Genomic DNA, 19008 nt, shown 5'->3' with positions numbered 1-19008 from the left:
CTATATTTGCATTACTCTATTCACGAGGTAGTAAACATTATTAAATTGTAGATCAGTTAATTTAAATAATTAAGCTTTCCACTAAGCCAGCACCAATGTGTAGCATCCTTTCTGAATTCTTTTCTGTAATTAATTCAGCAGCAACTGCTTAAAAGACAGAATTACAAACCCGATTCCAAAAACCTTGTGACACTGTATAAATTGTGAGTAAAAAAGATATGGAATAATTTACAAATCTCATAAACTTATATTTTATTTACAATAGAATATAGATAACATATCAAATGTTGAAAGTGAGACATTTTGAAATGTCATACCAAATATTGGCGCATTTTGGATTTCATGAGAGCTACACATTCCAAAAAAGTTGGGACAGGTAGCAATAAGAGGCCGGAAAAGTTAATTATACATATAAGAAACAGCTGGAGGACCAATTTGCAACTTATTACTGTAGGTCAATTGGCAACATGATTGGGTATAAAAAGAGCCTCTCGGAGTGGCAGTGTCTCTCAGAAGTCAAGATGGGCAGAGGATCACCAATTCCCCCAATGCTGCAGCGAAAAATAGTGGAGCAATATCAGAAAGGAGTTTTTAGAGAAAAATTGCATTGCATTGAAGTTATCATCATCTACAGTGCATAATATCATCCAAAGTTTCAGAGAATCTGGAACAATCTCTGTGAGTAAAAGTCAAGGCTGGAAAACCACTGGATGCCCATGATCTTCGGGCCCTTAGACGGCACTGCATCACATACAGGAATGCTACTGTTATGGAAATCACAACATGGGCTCAGGAATACTTCCAGAAAACATTGTCGGGTGAACACAATCCACTGTGCCATTCGCCGTTGCCGGCTAAAACTCTATACTCAAAAAGCCATATCTTAACATGATCCAGAAGCGCAGGCATTTTCTCTGGGCCAAGGCTCATTTAAGCCTTTGACGCTTACGATCACACCGGTGTGGTCAGTCTTGGCTGGTCCCTAAAGCATATGATCACACCGGTGTGATTAGAACTTTCAGTGCAACACGTCATTAACTGCTAAATTTAAATCCACTTTCGCGCTTCAAATTGAGTATTTTCAACCATTTAATGCATATTTAAAGTTTCAGACATTTAAATACACATGAGTGCTAGCAAAAACATACATTTACAGTTTGTAAAATATACACTGATGTCTGTGGAAAAGGCAAGAATGATCCATACAAATATAATCTGCCGACATGTTTTTATTAATATCATATACAGATTGTGTAGGTAACTGAAGTTTACTCTGCTCTTCTCTCAGTTTACCGCGGACTTACTTTTATGTGTTTTCGGGAGGAGAGGATGAATTTGCATGTTGTAAATCCCATAGATCGGATTCAGCGCAAACTAACATGGCGGCGCCCATCACCTGGTATAGATCAACTAACACGGTCGATATAAAAGTGTTTAAACTACCAAATATATTTACTTGCACATATTTCAGAATCGGGAAATCTGATATTTCATAATATAGTGAGCATGTTTTGGGAACATTTGTAATAAAACAGGAAAAATGAAACAAAAGCGATCCATGTGTCATACAGATCTATTGCGGCTGTGTTGTGTCACATGACAAGCATGATGCGTCACCATGGAAACAATAAGGTGATACATTCAAAAATAACGGTCGTCTAAAAAAACTCACACCGAGGGCTAAGCTAGAATATTTTAAACTCACGTGCGAAAGGGTTAAAGTGGACTGTGGAAAAGTGAAAAACTGTTTTGTGGCCAGACGAAACAAAAATTTGAAGCCTGCATCTCTGATGGTATGGGGTTGCATGAGTACGTGTGGCATGGGCAGCTTACACATCTGGATAGGCACCAACAATGCTGAAAAGTATATCCAAGTTCTAGAACAACATATGCTCCCATCCAGATGTCGTCTCTTTCAGGGAAGATTTGCATTTTCCAACATGACAATGCCAGACCACATACTGAATCAATTACAACATCATCGCTAGAATAGAAGAAGGATCCAGGTACTGAAATGGCCAGCCTGCAGTCCAGATCTTTCACTCATAGAAAACATTTGTCACGTCACAAAGAGGAAGATGTGACAAAGAAGACCTAAGACAGTTGAGCAACTAGAAGCCTGTATTAGACAAGAATGGGACAACATTCCTATTCCTAAACTTGAGCAACTTGTCTCCTCAGTCCCCAGATGTTTGCAGACTGTTATAAAAAGAAGACGGGATGCCACACAGTGATAAACATGGCCTTGACCCAACTTTTTTTGAGATGTGTTGATGCCATGAAATTTAAAATCAACTTATTTTTTTCCTTAAATAATACATTTTCTCAGTTTAACGTTTTTATGTCATCTATTTTGTATTCTGAATAAAATATTGAAATGTGAAACTTCCACATCATTGCATTAATTTTTATCCAGTGGTTATTTATTGTAATGTCCCAACTTTTTTGGAATCAAGTTTGTAATTTTAATTCAATAAACTTTATACAAGGAAAGGACATTTTTGGTTAAAAAACAACCCAGCACCCAAAACAGCACTGAATTTGAAATTATCAGCTATTTCGTAATGAACATGGAACTTTCTAAACAGAAACACCTTTTGACCTTTGTGGAATCATTAAAAAATCTAACTCCAGACAGTCTGTAATCAAAAAGGAAAAGCAACAGAGCCTGTGTCAAAACAAGATCCAAACCACAGTGGCAGATTTGATACCTGCTCTGATGACTTTTTTTTCTGATATAGTCTTTGTCGGAATATCGTATGACTATTTGGTGCAGCATGACAAATCTGCTCTGATACAAAGAGCACCAGCAACCATGGGGTAACTATCATCTTCATCCACGCTGTACAGAAGTGCCAAAAAACAACTCATGTTAAATAAATATTTTGCAAGAAACATGCAACTGTATGTTTCAATATCATGGAAATAGAGAGGACAATATTCTGTACCGTAGATTTATTTTATTTTTTCTTCCGTATTCTGACACTTAACTCACCATTGTTTTAAACTGATTTACTAAATGAGGAAATATGTAATATAACTTATTTTTAAAGGTGCCACAGAATGCAAAAATCTATTTTATAAGCTGTTTGAACAGGTGTGTGGCCGCAGTGTGTGAAAACAACCAGCCTATAATGGTAAAAATCCAGCCAATCATTGTTTTATAATCCCAATAATTCATAAACAGTCTCTCCACATGAGCAGTTCCAGATTTCTCAATACTATGACGACATAGCGGGGTAAAGTCCAGCCCATTTGTGCAAGTAGGGGTCGCTGCAGCCTGCGGTGGACATCCAACCCCGCCTACATCCAAGTGTGATGTCAGAAGTCATGCCCATCCTTGACACAACCCCGCCCACGTGCAAGTGTGACATAAACGAAAGCCACGTGCATATAAAATACGTCACCTCATGTGATTTCACCATTATTTTTCTAAAAATTGATTCCACTTATCATAAAGTGTTAACATTTGAATGATAGAATCAACAGTTCCCCATATGCAGTAGGCTACACATACTTAGACTAAATAAAGATTGCATTGAGAGATTATATAAGTAACATGACATTAACCTTCAGGCCTTGTTCATCACAACTTGATATGAAATGTGTCCAGGTCCTCCACATACTTAAAGATGAATGAAAAAGGCATCCATTTTTTCGTTGGGTATTTTTATATTTACTATTTTACAAAAAATAATTACATGTACAATTTTACAAATAAATATTATAAAACCACCAGTCAAAAGTTTTTGAACATTAAGATTTTTATTATTTTTTGAAGTCTCTTCTTTTCACCAAGCCAGCATTTATTTTGTATCCAAAATACAGCAAAAACAGAGTAATGTGAAATATTTTTACAATTTAAAAGAACTGCTTTCTATTTGAATGTATTTTAAAATGCAGTTTATTCCTGTGATCAAAGCTGAATTTTCTGCATCATTACTCCAGTCATCAGTGTATTAAGATAATAATGATGATGATGATGATGATGATGATGATGATAATAATAATAATAATAATAATAATAATAATAACTCATTTTAATAGAAATATAGATTTTTTTTATTTCAAATAGCAAAAATATTATACAAATTTTTTCAAATTGGATTGTTTTTGCTGTATTTCGGATTAAATAAATGCAGGTTTGATGAGCAGGAGAGATTTCTTTAAAAACATAAAAAAATCTTAATGTTCAAAAACTTTTGACTAAGGTCAAGGTCGTTTCAGTGCAAAACTTGAAATTTATCAGAATGGACATGAGCGGTGGCTACGATCAAATCTCATGTCTGGTCTCAGCTCATGTACGCAAATTTCTGAATTACCTGAACTTGTGCACTGCATTGTAAATATGGTTAAGAATTGTAGAATGACAGAATTTTGTGCATTTTTTTTTTCCTCTGACCATCTGTGAAAGAAGAAAATCTGAAATTAAGTCTATAAAAGGAATAAAATAAATAGGAATCAAATAGGATCTCACAAAATATATAATGGGCTATAATATAAATAACAGATTAAAAAAAGGAGAAAAAACACTGTGCAAGTATAGGCTACGCTAGTTTTCTCTTAATGATTTTTATTTATTTTCTTTATATTTTAATTAATTTAATCCATTTGATCACACAGTCCCCTTATGCACATACAAACAACATTAGTTCTACCATTGCCTAACATTTCAGCCATTCATCATCAAACTAAAATGTAGTTAACCAAACATAAAAGTTACTGTTTATTTTAAAAGGTCAGCGTGCTGCACCCAAACAAACATTTTTGCGTACGTGCAGGATTTTACATGGATATTAGAACATGAGTGAAGTATAAAGCCATGTTTAGGCTACATAATGAATAATAGTTATGTAAACAAATGTTAGGGGAGAGCGGGGTCGAAAGTAACGTGGGACAAAAGTAACAAAGCGATTTTCTCTGAGCCTATTACTACATTTGCATGCCAAGCTAGCCAGCATGTTCAACACGCAACCCTTCACAGAGCTGAGAAATATCACGTGATTTCGTCATCATTTCCCGCAGTTAGGTCCGTAAAACTGTTTTCGACAACAAAAAGTAAATTATTGAAGCGGTAATTTTTTTTAATTAGTTGTGTTGTGTTGTTTTTGTTGTTTCATGTGTCACCGTAATGATCAATCTACAGGTTATTTAGTGCTTTAACACATCCTAAAGTTTGCATTATCAAAGTTTTTTAGTATAAAAGTAAATCAGGTTTAAATGTCAGGAGTTTCTGGCGGGACGAAAGTAGCAGTTGTTACTTTTGTCCCGCTACAGTGACATAAAGTATTTATTTTGTTCCGGTACATGCTATTTCTGTGTCTTGCATCATTTATTAAAATGTTAATGTCATATTATACCAAAAGTATATGTCTGAGTGAGGTTCAGAAAGACAGACGGAGGTATGGTTTTATCCAGATGTTTATGAGAGGGCATTTCTGGACATAGAGGAACATCTGGGCAGCTCCTACCTCATATTTACCTTAGTTATGTTTAGGTTTTAGCCATATCTTAGCCTTTACACCTCCACCTATGAATTTGCAGTGTTTACAGATGTTTTAATGCACATTTTCGCGCATAAAAAAAATCAATGGAAACATGAATTGGCCTACTGTTACATTATGTTTAGGATTTATATTATGCTAATATAATTTAATTATTATATTGTTAATTCTAATGAAAAAATGTTTTATAAAAATATACTGAAAAAAAATCAAGTTTTTACAGTCGGGTTTTGAGACATTTGATGAAACTTAAATTTAAAATAAAAATGTAATTTAATATTTTTTTGCAAAAATAAAGGTCAAAATATGTTTGCAGTTACATATTAACAAGGTCATAGTCAGGTTTACTTAATAAAAATAAGAGTAACAGAAAAAAATCTAGCTAATATTGTTGTGTTACTTTTGACCCACCTGTGTATTACTTTCGTCCCAACCGATGGGGTCGAAAGTAACAATGTGCCACTTATGTTCAAAGTGAAATTATACTGAAGTCTTTCTACATTTCTACAAGATACCACCTGGTATTATTAGACCACACTTTTGAGTTACTGGCCACAGCAGAAATATATCTCTGTCTACAACATTATCTTTTAAAATTATATTTTCTGAAAAATTGTACTTTCACCCCTGCTGTCCCCTACAAATATCACAAAAATGGAAACATTTGGATTCTTGTGGTGTGAGACAGGCTCATGAGCCCAATGACATTTCAGTTTTGCTTGACATTTATACTGTTTATAATGAATGCCACTATAGCCTAATTTGTGTTTTATTTTATAGTTTAATGTATTCTTTTATAATTACTGTTTTCATTATTGTTTTGTTCTGAATACCATTGAATTTAAAATACTTGTTGTAGTGTGAGGGGAACTAAATAGGCTGTATATATTTAACAGTATTTTAAATATAGGCCTACATATAAATTACATAAATCAATGTAGCCTAATAGCAATTACAAGGTTAACAGGAGTATTTGGAGTAAGATGAATTTCTCTTTCATGAGATTATTTCTTCTTTTTGGTCAGGTTTCATTTATCTGTGTTGTAAACACACTAAAGTGGGACAAACACACACACACACACACACACACACACACACACACACACACACACACACACACACACACACAAAAAAAACAGTGTTTTGGCTCATACCCTAAGTAGGGTTGGGAATCATTAGAAATTTTCCAGTTCTGGTTCTGCCTAATGGTTCCAGTTCTGATTCCGGTTCCATTAAAATCATTAAACAATGTTGAGTAATGCTAGTCCATCAATGTTTTTTTTTTAAACTATCAATAACATTTTGCTATTTAAGCAGGAATAAGCTGGTTGGCCAAATAGTCTCTTGAGGTCTTAGACACATTGTTCATTTCCCTAAATTAATGAAATATAAACTGTTATACTTATAACCATGTACACAATTAATAATGTAATCAGGAGATGGTGTGATGCAATGAGTGGTTTCCCCATTTTAAATTCCCCATTAGTAGTCTATTTATTTAGTGGTCCAAGTTGAAGTCAGTATGTATATTTATGACAATATGGGACAAATTGACAAGAAAAAGCAGTTATTTTAAATAGTAAAAATATTTCACAATATTACTGCTTCAGCAAATGCATGTATTTTGGATCAAATAAATGCAGGCTCGGTGAGCAGAAGTTCAATTATTTACAAAAACAAAAAAAATCTTACTGTTCAAAAGCTTTTGACTGGTATCGTGTCACGTTGAAATATATAAATGAACATCACATACCTAGCATTTCCAAAGTGTATATTGTTTATGTGCACTAAAGGACATAAAATAATAATAATAATATAAATAAAAAAAACTCCTGGCATCATGAAACATTTGGATGATGTGAAACTTCATAATGTTTCACTTGATTATAGATTTAGTCAGTTATAGTTTGGAAAAAGTCTAAATAGTAAAATGTGCAAAACCAATCAATCAATCAATCACCTTTATTTATATAGTGCTTTAAACAAAATACATTACGTCAAAGCACTGAACAACATTCATTTGGAAAACAGTGTCTCAATAATTCTTAATTCTTAAGGTAATCCAAATCTTATTCCTCTCAGCATGTTTTCTTGTTTTCTTAATCCTCTCAGCACGAAGCGGACTGTAACAATGAGCCAGAGACAATCCATACGCAAAACTTTATTATAAGGATGGTCAGACAGGCAGTAATCAGAAACGCATCAGGTATGTCAGATATATCCAGGATCAGTAACAGTAGCACACAGAGAATGGGGCAGGCAGCAGAGAATCAGAGTCGGTATAAACAAACCAAAGGTCAGACATGGAAGGAACAAACACAGGGAAAAACGCTCTGAAATGTCAGACAGGCTAAACAAGACTTTGCCCTTAATGAGAGTCCGAACACAAACACGGTGGAGTGGTAATGGGGAACACCTGGAGGTGATTAGTCTTAAGCATGTGATTCTGGGGAATGGAGTGGGAAATGGAAATACGAAATGCCAGAGTGCTGAGTGGAGTGTCCTCTATAGAGGTTCATGGGCACTCCAGCTGATGATCATGAATGGACAGTAAAAAAAAAAAAAAAAACACTTGAACAGTCTCACTGCTTTGGTTGCTGTCATGTGGGTATTTACATATTTTGCAAGCTTCATGTTGTCTATTATAATATCAATAGCATGCTCAGCGCATGGGTGTGGTCGCATAAGATATAATTAAAGGGGGGGGGGGGTGAAATGCTCGTTTTCACTCAATATCCTGTTAATCTTGAGTACCTATAGAGTAGTACTGCATCCTTCATAACTCCAAAAAGTCTTTAGTTTTATTATATTCATAAGAGAAAGATAGTCTGTACCGATTTTTCCCGGAAAAACACGACCGGCTGGAGGCGTGATGTGTGGGCGGAGCTAAAGAATCACGAGCGCCAGTAGGCTTTTGCGTTGAGAGCGTTTGGAAGTTGTGACATTACTGTGAGAAAAAAAAGATATTTTAAGCAGTTTTACTCACCGCCTGCGGTTCCAACACACGATCGTGACCCTTTTTCGTTGGGATTGCATCATCCTTAAGAAATAAATGATACGCAAATCCGTCATCAAACTGGGCCTTGTTTGTAAAACAAGCATCTTCGAAATGCAGGGAACAAACAAAAACACTTGCACAACTCCGTTGATGCTCTGTAAAAATAAACTCCATCCACTGGTCCCTTAATGCTGTTTTTTTTTTTTTGGTAATCTGTGCAGGGTTGTCTTGCCCTGGCAACAAAAAACACACTTCTTTTGTGACTTTTCGCGACGCTCTCACTCTGATCAGTGGATGTCTCGTCTCTGCTCTGCTATACGGGAGCGCACGCTCTTCCGGCAGACGTGCCCTTAGGACCCATATAAGGAAATGCCGCTCCATCTAACATCACACAGAGCCATACTCGAAAAAAACTTTCCGAAACTTGTGACAAACCGGAAGGAGTATTTTGGGAACAAAAATACTCCTTCAAACGTACAACTTAATTTTTGAAACTTTGTCCATGTTTAGCATGGGAATCCAACTCTTTAACAGTGTAAAAAACTCAGTATGCATGAAATAGCATTTCACCCCCCCCCCCCCCCCCCCCCTTTAAGGGAGACGTAAAAGACTGGACATCGCATTGTTTTCATATGGATTACTTTATAACATAATTTTTGTTTTTGATAATACTTTAATATAATAATATATAATAATATTAATTTTAATTATGTGTTTCTAATTGAAGATCATGCAGAACCAAGGCGGCAGACAATGCACCCTGTTTGTTTTCTTTATTTCATAAATGCACAATGTTTTGTTGTTATTATGTGTGAATACAAATAAAAGTATACCCTTTACAGATTCGATTGATGTATTGCTCTTATCTGTATGATCAAAACTGAAAGTTTAATTTAAGTTATTTTCGGGGTTATCAGGAGAAGATTCCACAAAACGCAAATCTGCGTTGAACTCCAGAGGGTTAATGAGAAATGGGTGTTTTTGGGGTGTAACGTGCAATAAACCAAACAGAGTCTCATCTCCCATTTAGTTTAAGAGCCAGTTGCACTTGTGCCATGAAGGATTTGCTATTTACATGGCAGAACACCGATGAATTGCATTACAGAGAGGAAGTGGCACAGCTGACTAAATGGCATGGCACTAATAAACTGTCCCTGAGAAGGTAGCACAGAGTGAGTAGAACAAAGGAGGTTGTGATGGACTTAAGGAGAAACTCTGTTGACCACCCCCCACTGACTCCACAGCTTGACTGTGGAGAGAGTCAGCAGCACAATTCCGGGTTATGCACATCACAGAAGATTTAACCTGGACCACCAACACCATGTCACTCTCCAAGAAGGCACAACAGTGCATACACTTTCTCAGCTGGCTGAAAAGAGCAAGTCTGCCTCCACCCACCCTCACCACATTCTACAGGGGCACAATAGAGAGCATGCTGACCAGCAGAAAAGATCATCGGTGCCCCTCTCCCATCCATCCTGGACATTTTCCATACACAATGCTCCAGCAAAGCCAACAGTATGGTGAAGGCCCCCACCCATCCCTCCCATAGTCTCTTCCAGCTCCTACCATCAGGAAGATGGTACCGGAGCATCAGAGCCCACTCTGCCAGACTGCTCAACAGCTTTTTCCCCCAGGCTGTGAGAGCCCTGAACTCAAATCACCCTGCCCTCCTCTGAAACTCCACACAACCCCTCCATCTGCTAAACCCCTCCCAACACCCCCATAACCTTATCTCCAACCTAACCTTACCACAGAACGCCTATACTAACGTTCTCTTTAAATAACAAAGAAAAAACATTGCAGCAGACTATAGACCAGGTTTGAGTCTATGGCGCAGTCTGTTTTCAGTTCATCAAAATAGCAATGCACCTGAGCACACCTCATTTTCAGACCAGCACGCCCCTAAACGCACAAATGGGTGCAAATGCATTTGCTATTTAAACAATGTGGCACAGGATGGGAAAGTTAGAACTGTGTCGGGATGAAAATAGCAAAAACACTTGCACCGCACCATGCTGCACATTGTGCCGGGTGTATGATAGGGCCCTAAAAGTGGCAATTTCAGCAAACTATAAAAAAATTTCCATGGGGTATTATAAGATGAAACTTCACTTTCACACTCTGGGGACATCAGATAACAATTTAAAATATTGTTTGCATTCTGTGGCACCTTTAAGTTATCAGACTTATAATATTTGGTTGAAAATTGGGTGAAAAATTAGACATCAGACATGTAATATGAAATATATTTCACCACCAATACATCATAGAGACATTGGGCTCATTTGACTTGGGGCAATAAAGTAATGCCCAGTGTTATGTGATTATTAAAAGGAAACAATATTATGTCATTGTGGTAGCAGGGTCTGCCAAATATGGAGGATCAACAACATTGTCTGGTTGACTGTTGCATTCTAGTGGACAAAAAATATACATTTATCTCCTTATTAGCAGAGGCCACTTTGATGAAGACACTTACAAAAATAAATCGTATGGACATTGTTCATCTGATCGAAACAAAAATCATCCAGTCCAGTGAAGACCAATCATCACACACCTATGCAGAAATTGAGCAAACCATATCATTGGATCATAGTGAAGGTATGGATGTTAATGACTTGACACCTATTAGGTTGGCCTTTTTTTTTTTTTTTAGAAAGGCACATGATATTATTTATCACTTTTCCAGCAGATGATAAATCTCTTCACTTTCACAGTAATTTTACAACATTTCAACTGAAACTTTGTTGGCCTTGCAGGTTTTTCAGCCCTGCAGGAGGACATGGACAGCCCCTGGCCAGGTCGGCGAACAGAAGTCAGGCAAAAAGGATCAGAACTTGGTCCTCTGGTGGCATCTGTTGAGGATCTCTCCTGCAATGTACCATCCCTTGATGATACCAAAAAAGAGAGGTTGCTGGCAGACAAAGAGATGGGTTCAGAGTACGTTAATTCTATTCTTGACCTACACCATTAAAAATGTATTAAATATATACTGTAATAAATTATTTAAATGTGATTCTCTATTTGTCAGGGTGGTCGGAACCTCAACACATAGTTCTGTTGATATGGTTGGACTAAGGCAACAATTCCCAGGCACTATCAAAAAAGTAAGTCCCTTCTTTACCCTGTACAAAGCTGTTCCCTGGAAACTGCAGTCTCATGTTTGCAAAGGTGGTACTATTTTCAACGAACCTTCAGACAATACACATGAAACTTTGAACGATCGTCTCCAAGAGTTAGGAGCTACTGGGGGTCAGTTGATCCCAGTATCCACCCAACAGGATGATGAACAGAATGCCCCAGCTATTAGTTCAACTGAAGAGTCCAAGCTGAGACAAAGACAGACAACCTTGTCAGATTTTGGGCACACCCTGTTGGAATCTGAGAATGCAGAGCCAGATTTCAATGAGTTGTCTGTGGAACTCAAGCAAGATTCTGAAGATTATATAACCTCACCAGTTTCCAGTGCAATACATTTCTTTAAATCCCCATCAAATGAAAAGACCGAAGTTGCATCTACCTCATCAAATAAATGTGAGGTTTCAATACCAAAGATACAAAGTGAGAGTGAGGAGTATATTCTGCGCCACGTTGAGGAAGTTTCTGACAGATTCTATAGAACCCTTTTTGGTGAAAGTTATGTCTTACCTGAGCTATGTGAAAATAGTGTAATTGTAGAGACGTATAGGTTCCCTGAAAATGAGATTTCTTCTGTGGATGAAGGGAATTGTAACACAACACCTGTCTGTGTACAAGAATCTTCAGATCTTTCCAAAGATAGTGATGTTAATCAGTTTGGAATCACAGAATTGTCCACTGACAGAGTAAAAAGCATAACTCAAATAATTTCTGGTCCTCTTCAACAACATAGCATGTCTTTTGCACTTGTAAGTGGAACAGACATTTCAGAGAAGATTACCCCTTCTACACTCAATCAAATGTCACTTGATTCAGTAACTAAGCAGCCACATATGTTATCACTTCCAATAACTGATTCAGGTTGTTCAGAAGATAGGGTTGAAATAGCCAATCCAATCACTCTAACCAAACCAATAGATGCTGAATGCACAAAAATGGAATATACCACCTCAATATCAGCTGAAGCTGTGGAGTGTAGACCTCTTACACCTGTATCTTTAACATTCCCAGTTGAGCTAAGATCATTGTCACCAGATTTAGAGTTTGAATATTTTGATAACTTTGGAATGAGTTCATCTGAATATAGATCATCACCAGAATCAGTGGATTCTTTGCCTTTAGACTCACCAGTACCATTTGAATATAAACCGTCTTCACCAGACTCATTCATATTAATGGCTGAATTAAGAACATCTTCACCTGAATCTGTAACTTCAGTGAATGACTGGACTCTTCTCTCTGTTGACTCTCCATTGCCTGATTTTAGGCCAGCTACGCCTTTGCCAAATTTTGAATATTACACACCTGAATTCACAATGCATGCTGAAGAATACACAACATTGCATGCAACTGGCGAAAAAACGGTTCCTCTTACAGGATATACAGAAGATTCACTTGGAGCATATTATTTGGAGATGACTGATGACACAGAAAGACCTATTTCACCTGGTTCTGTGATTTTCTGCCAAACATCATCTGAATCAAATAGATCTTGGTCTCCTATGTCCATCGGTTCTGACATTTTAGATAGTGAACACTCAACTGAAAAAAGTTTTGAAAGCTATACTCCATCTCCTTATGGATTTTTGACTGAATTAAGACCATTGTCTCCAGAATCAACAGTATCTGTAAATGAATATAGACTACTTCCCCCTGATTCCCCAGTTCCATGTTTTGAAACAGAAGTGCAAAATTGCTATTTAGCACTCATGACAGGATACAGATCACCATCACTAAAATCTGAGCTTTCAGACATAGACTGTGATCTGGTATCATTAGAGTGTCTAGCTGGAAGTCGCCCATCATCCCCTGAATCAGTTGCATCTCTCAATAACCAGAGATGCCTTTCCCCTGATTCTCCTCTTCCCAGCTTTACTCAAACAGTGTGGGAATGTTTCATGCCCACTAAACTGTATAGATCTGATTCATTTGAGTCAGGCCTCTCAGATAATGAAAACAAACCAATATCAGGAGTATTGCCTGAAACCAGAATATCATCTCCTGAATCATTTACATCGATAAATGAACATAGACCCCTTTCACCTGATTCACCTGTGCCTGTATATAGAACCACATTAAACTTTAATGTCATCCAATTTGGGAGCCAAAGAGACTTGTCTCCTGAATTAGACACATCTGATTTTATATTTTCGCATTGTGAGCCCTTGATCTGTGAGCCAAGATCTCAATCCACAGAATCATTAATTTTAGAGCCTGAATATGCTCCATTGTCCATGGCTGTAATGGAAAGTGTTACTTTTGAAAGTGAGCCAATAGAGAAAACATGCACTCAAATATTAGCCACTGAGCCCTCTGAATCAGTATACACTGAAGAACAAAGTGTAAGAGAATTGCCAAAAACAAAAGATACTTTTATGTCGAAAGCTATACTCAGCAATCGTATTGCCAAAATATTTGATCCACACTACAAAGGCGGCTCCAAGCTTGTTGTTTTGGACAACACTGGAGATGCTTCAACAACTTTACATGGTCAGCAAATAATATACAGATCCTCACCCCCTGAATCAGTAGTATCAGAGACAAATATACAGATCGATTTATTTGATGAGATGATGATTGATGTTAGAAAGTCCTCATTGGAGTCAATCACATCACTTAATAGAAACAGACCTCTGTCCCCTGATTCACCCATTCCTGAGTTCACAATGGCCAAACACACATTTGTCATGCCATTTACAGGCTCTCGACCATCCTCTTCAGAATCAGTCACTTTGGATGTTGAAAATGAATGGTGGAAATATGACCTTCATCCAGAGGAAAGGTTTGATTCTCCTCAGTCTGTAATATCAGAAATTGAGAAAAGACCACTGTCTCCTGACTCACCTGTGCCTCAATTTATGACATTATTCCCTCAGAGTACTTTGCCAGTAACAAGATCATGTTCACCTCAGTCACTGTGCTCAGAGAATACAGAATATGAACCTTACCTTGAAGAATTGCTAACCATAGAATATCGACCAGATTCCCCTGATTCAGTTTTATCAGATACTGACAAAAGACCACTTTCTCCAGACTCCTTGCCTGAATGGAGACCGATGTCACCTGACTCTGAAATGCTTTTGAAAGACATTAGAGGGTCTTCTCCACTGTCAAATGGGTCCATGAATGAATGTAGACCCCTTTCTCCAGAATCGCCTATAACACAGTATTTTCCAGCAGACTTTGAATCAATTTCTTTTAAAACTAATAGGTCCTCATCCCCTGAATCTGCATTATCAGAAGAGGAATGGGAATTAAATATTTTCACCCTAGATTCTTCTCTAAAATCAACAGAATCTATAAATGATGAAAGGTTTGAATTTAGATCTCTGTCCCCTGATTCTCCAATAAATCAGTATAATGCCTTTATTTTTGAACCAACAATGAAATCAAGTTACACATCACTGTCCCCCGAATCAATGCTATCAGACACAGATGTACAGAATGATTTATTTGATAAAATAGTGACTGATCTTAGAAGGTCATCATCAGAGTCAATCACATCACTTAAAGAAAACAGACCTCTGTCCCCTGATTCACCTATTCCTGAGTTCACAATAGCCACACACATATGTATCATGCCATTTACAGGCTCTCGACCATCCACTCCAGAATCAGTCTCTTTGGATGTTGAAAACGAATTGTGTCAGTCCACACTTTATCTAGAGCAAAGATCTGACTCTCCTCAGTCTATAATATCAGAGATTGAGATTAGACCACTGTCTCCTGACTCACCTGTGCCTCAATTCATGACATTATTCCCTCAGAGTACTTTACCAGTAACAAGACCTAGATCATGTTCACCTCAGTCACTGTGCTCAGAGAATACAGAATATGAACCTTGCATTGAAGAATTACTAACCATAGAATATCGACCAGATTCCCCTGATTCAGTTTTATCAGATACTGACAAAAGACCACTTTCTCCAGACTCCTTGCCTGAATCAAGACCGATGTCACCTGACTCTGCCATGCTTTTGAAAGATATTAGAGGGTCTTCTCCACAGTCAAATGGGTCCATGAATGAATGTAGACCCCTTTCTCCAGACTCGCCTGTAACACAGTATTTTCCAGCAGTCTTTGAATCAATTTCTTTTAAAACCAATAGATCCTCATCCCCTGAATCTACATTATCAGAAGAGGAATGGGAATTAAATGTTTTCACCCTAGATTCTTCTCTAGATTCAACAGATTCTACAAATGATGAAAGGTTTGAATTTAGATCTTTGTCCCCTGATTCTCCAATAAATCAGTATAATGCCTTTATTTTTGAACCAACAATGGCATCAAGTTATATATCACTGTCCCCCGAATCAATGCTATCAAACACAGATGTACAGAACGATTTATTTGATGACATAGTGACTGATCTTAGAAGGTCCTCATCAGAGTCAATCACATCACTTAATGAAAACAGAACTCTATTCCCTGATTCACCTATTCCTGATTTCACAATAGCCACCCACACATTTAGCATGCCATTTACAGGCTCTCAACCATCCACTCCAGAATCAGTCACTATGGATGCTGAAACCGAATTGTGTCAGTCCACACTTTATCTAGAGCAAAGATCTGACTCTCCTCAGTCTATAATATCAGAGATTGAGATTAGACCACTGTCCCCTGACTCACCTGTGCCTCAATTCATGACATTATTCCCTCAGAGTACTTTACCAGTAACAAGACCTAGATCATGTTCACCTCAGTCACTGTGCTCAGAGAATACAGAATATGAACCTTGCATTGAAGAATTACTAACCATAGAATATCGACCAGATTCCCCTGATTCAGTTTTATCAGATACTGACAAAAGACCACTTTCTCCAGACTCCTTGCCTGAATCAAGACCGATGTCACCTGACTCTGCCATGCTTTTGAAAGATATTAGAGGGTCTTCTCCACAGTCAAATGGGTCCATGAATGAATGTAGACCCCTTTCTCCAGACTCGCCTGTAACACAGTATTTTCCAGCAGTCTTTGAATCAATTTCTTTTAAAACCAATAGATCCTCATCCCCTGAATCTACATTATCAGAAGAGGAATGGGAATTAAATGTTTTCACCCTAGATTCTTCTCTAGATTCAACAGATTCTACAAATGATGAAAGGTTTGAATTTAGATCTTTGTCCCCTGATTCTCCAATAAATCAGTATAATGCCTTTATTTTTGAACCAACAATGGCATCAAGTTATATATCACTATCCCCCGTATCAATGCTATCAAACACAGATGTACAGAACGATTTATTTGATGACATAGTGACTGATCTTAGAAGGTCCTCATCAGAGTCAATCACATCACTTAAAGAAAACAGAACTCTATTCCCTGATTCACCTATTCCTGATTTCACAATAGCCACCCACACATTTAGCATGCCATTTACAGGCTCTCAACCATCCACTCCAGAATCAGTCACTATGGATGCTGAAACCGAATTGTGTCAGTCCACACTTTATCTAGAGCAAAGATCTGACTCTCCTCAGTCTATAATATCAGAGATTGAGATTAGACCACTGTCCCCTGACTCACCTGTGCCTCAATTCATGACATTATTCCCTCAGAGTACTTTACCAGTAACAAGACCTAGATCATGTTCACCTCAGTCACTGTGCTCAGAGAATACAGAATATGAACCTTACCTTGAAGAATTGCTAACCGTAGACTATCGACCAGATTCCCCTGATTCAGTTTTATCAGATACTGACAAAAGACCACTTTCTCCAGACTCCTTGCCTGAATGGAGACCGATGTTACCTGACTCTGCCATGCTTTTGAAAGACATTAGAGGGTCTTCTCCACAGTCAAATGGGTCCATGAATGAATTTAGACCCCTTTCTCCAGACTCGCCTATAACACAGTTTTTTCCAGCAGTCTTTGAATCAATTTCTTTTAAAACCAATAGGTCCTCATCCCCTGAATCTGCATTATCAGAAGAGGAATGGGAATTAAATGTTTTCACCCTAGATTCTTCTCTAGATTCAAAAGAATCTATAAATGATGAAAGGTTTGAATTTAGATCTCTGTCCCCTGATTCTCCAATAAATCAGTATAATGCCTTTATTTTTGAACCAACAATGGCATCAAGTTACACATCACTGTCCCCCGAATCAATGATATCAGACACAGATGTACAGAATGATTTATTTGATAAAATAGTGACTGATCTTAGAAGGTCCTCATCAGAGTCAATCACATCACTTAAAGAAAACAGACCTCTGTCCCCTGATTCACCTATTCCTGAGTTCACAATAGCCACACACACATGTATCATGCCATTTACAGGCTCTCGACCATCCACTCCAGAATCAGTCTCTTTGGATGTTGAAAACGAATTGTGTCAGTCCACACTTTATCTAGAGCAAAGATCTGACTCTCCTCAGTCTATAATATCAGAGATTGAGATAAGACCACTGTCTCCTGACTCACCTGTGCCTCAATTCATGACATTATTCCCCCAGAGTACTTTACCAATAACAGGACCTAGGTCATGTTCACCTCAGTCACTGTGCTCAGAGAATACAGAATATGAACCTTACCTTGAAGAATTGCTAACCATAGAATATCGACCAGATTCCCCTGATTCAGTTTTATCAGATACTGACAAAAGACCACTTTCTCCAGACTCCTTGCCTGAATGGAGACCGATGTCACCTGACTCTGTCATGCTTTTGAAAGATATTAGAGGGTCTTCTCCACAGTCAAATGGGTCCATGAATGAATGTAGACCCCTTTCTCGAGACTCACCTATAACACAGTATTTTCCAGCAGTCTTTGAATCAATTTCTTTTAAAACCAATAGGTCCTCATCCCCTGAATCTACATTATCAGAAGAGGAATGGGAATTAAATGTTTTCACCCTAGATTCTTCTCTAGATTCAACAGAATCTATAAATGATGAAAGGTTTGAATTTAGATCTTTGTCCCCTGATTCTCCAATAAATCAGTATAATGCCTTTATTTTTGAACCAACAATGGCATCAAGTTATATATCACTATCCCCCGAATCAATGCTATCAAACACAGATGTACAGAACGATTTATTTGATGACATAGTGACTGATCTTAGAAGGTCCTCATCAGAGTCAATCACATCACTTAATGAAAACAGACCTCTATTCCCTGATTCACCAATTCCTGATTTCACAATAGCCACCCACACATTTAGCATGCCATTTACAGGCTCTCGACCATCCACTCCAGAATCAGTCACTATGGATGCTGAAACCGAATTGTGTCAGTCCGACCTTTATTCAGAGCAAAGATCTGACTCTCCTCAGTCTATAATATCAGAGATTGAGATTAGACCACTGTCCCCTGACTCACCTGTGCCTCAATTCATGACATTATTCCCACTGAGTACTTTCC

At 37.6% G+C, this 19008-nt stretch overlaps 1 protein-coding gene across 3 annotated transcripts in view; it reads left to right on the top strand.

Moving 5' to 3' along the window:
• The window catches only part of ank2b (ankyrin 2b, neuronal), a 182588-nt gene that overhangs the window by 152704 nt on the left and 10876 nt on the right, over positions 1-19008 (top strand). For 2 of the 3 annotated variants that reach the window (XM_052560179.1, XM_052560180.1), the window contains 3 exons: positions 10957-11106; positions 11265-11445; positions 11537-11612. In XM_052560179.1, the coding sequence (XP_052416139.1) occupies positions 10957-11106; positions 11265-11445; positions 11537-11612 (407 nt within the window). The remainder of the gene's footprint in view (positions 1-10956; positions 11107-11264; positions 11446-11536; positions 11613-19008) is intronic. The other variant, XM_052560181.1, reaches the window with a different exon arrangement.

This window comes from Carassius gibelio, chromosome B7, assembly GCF_023724105.1.
Source record: "Carassius gibelio isolate Cgi1373 ecotype wild population from Czech Republic chromosome B7, carGib1.2-hapl.c, whole genome shotgun sequence".
In the NCBI taxonomy this organism is placed as follows: Eukaryota; Metazoa; Chordata; class Actinopteri; order Cypriniformes; family Cyprinidae; genus Carassius; species Carassius gibelio.
This window is presented reverse-complemented; position numbering and strand designations above follow the sequence as displayed.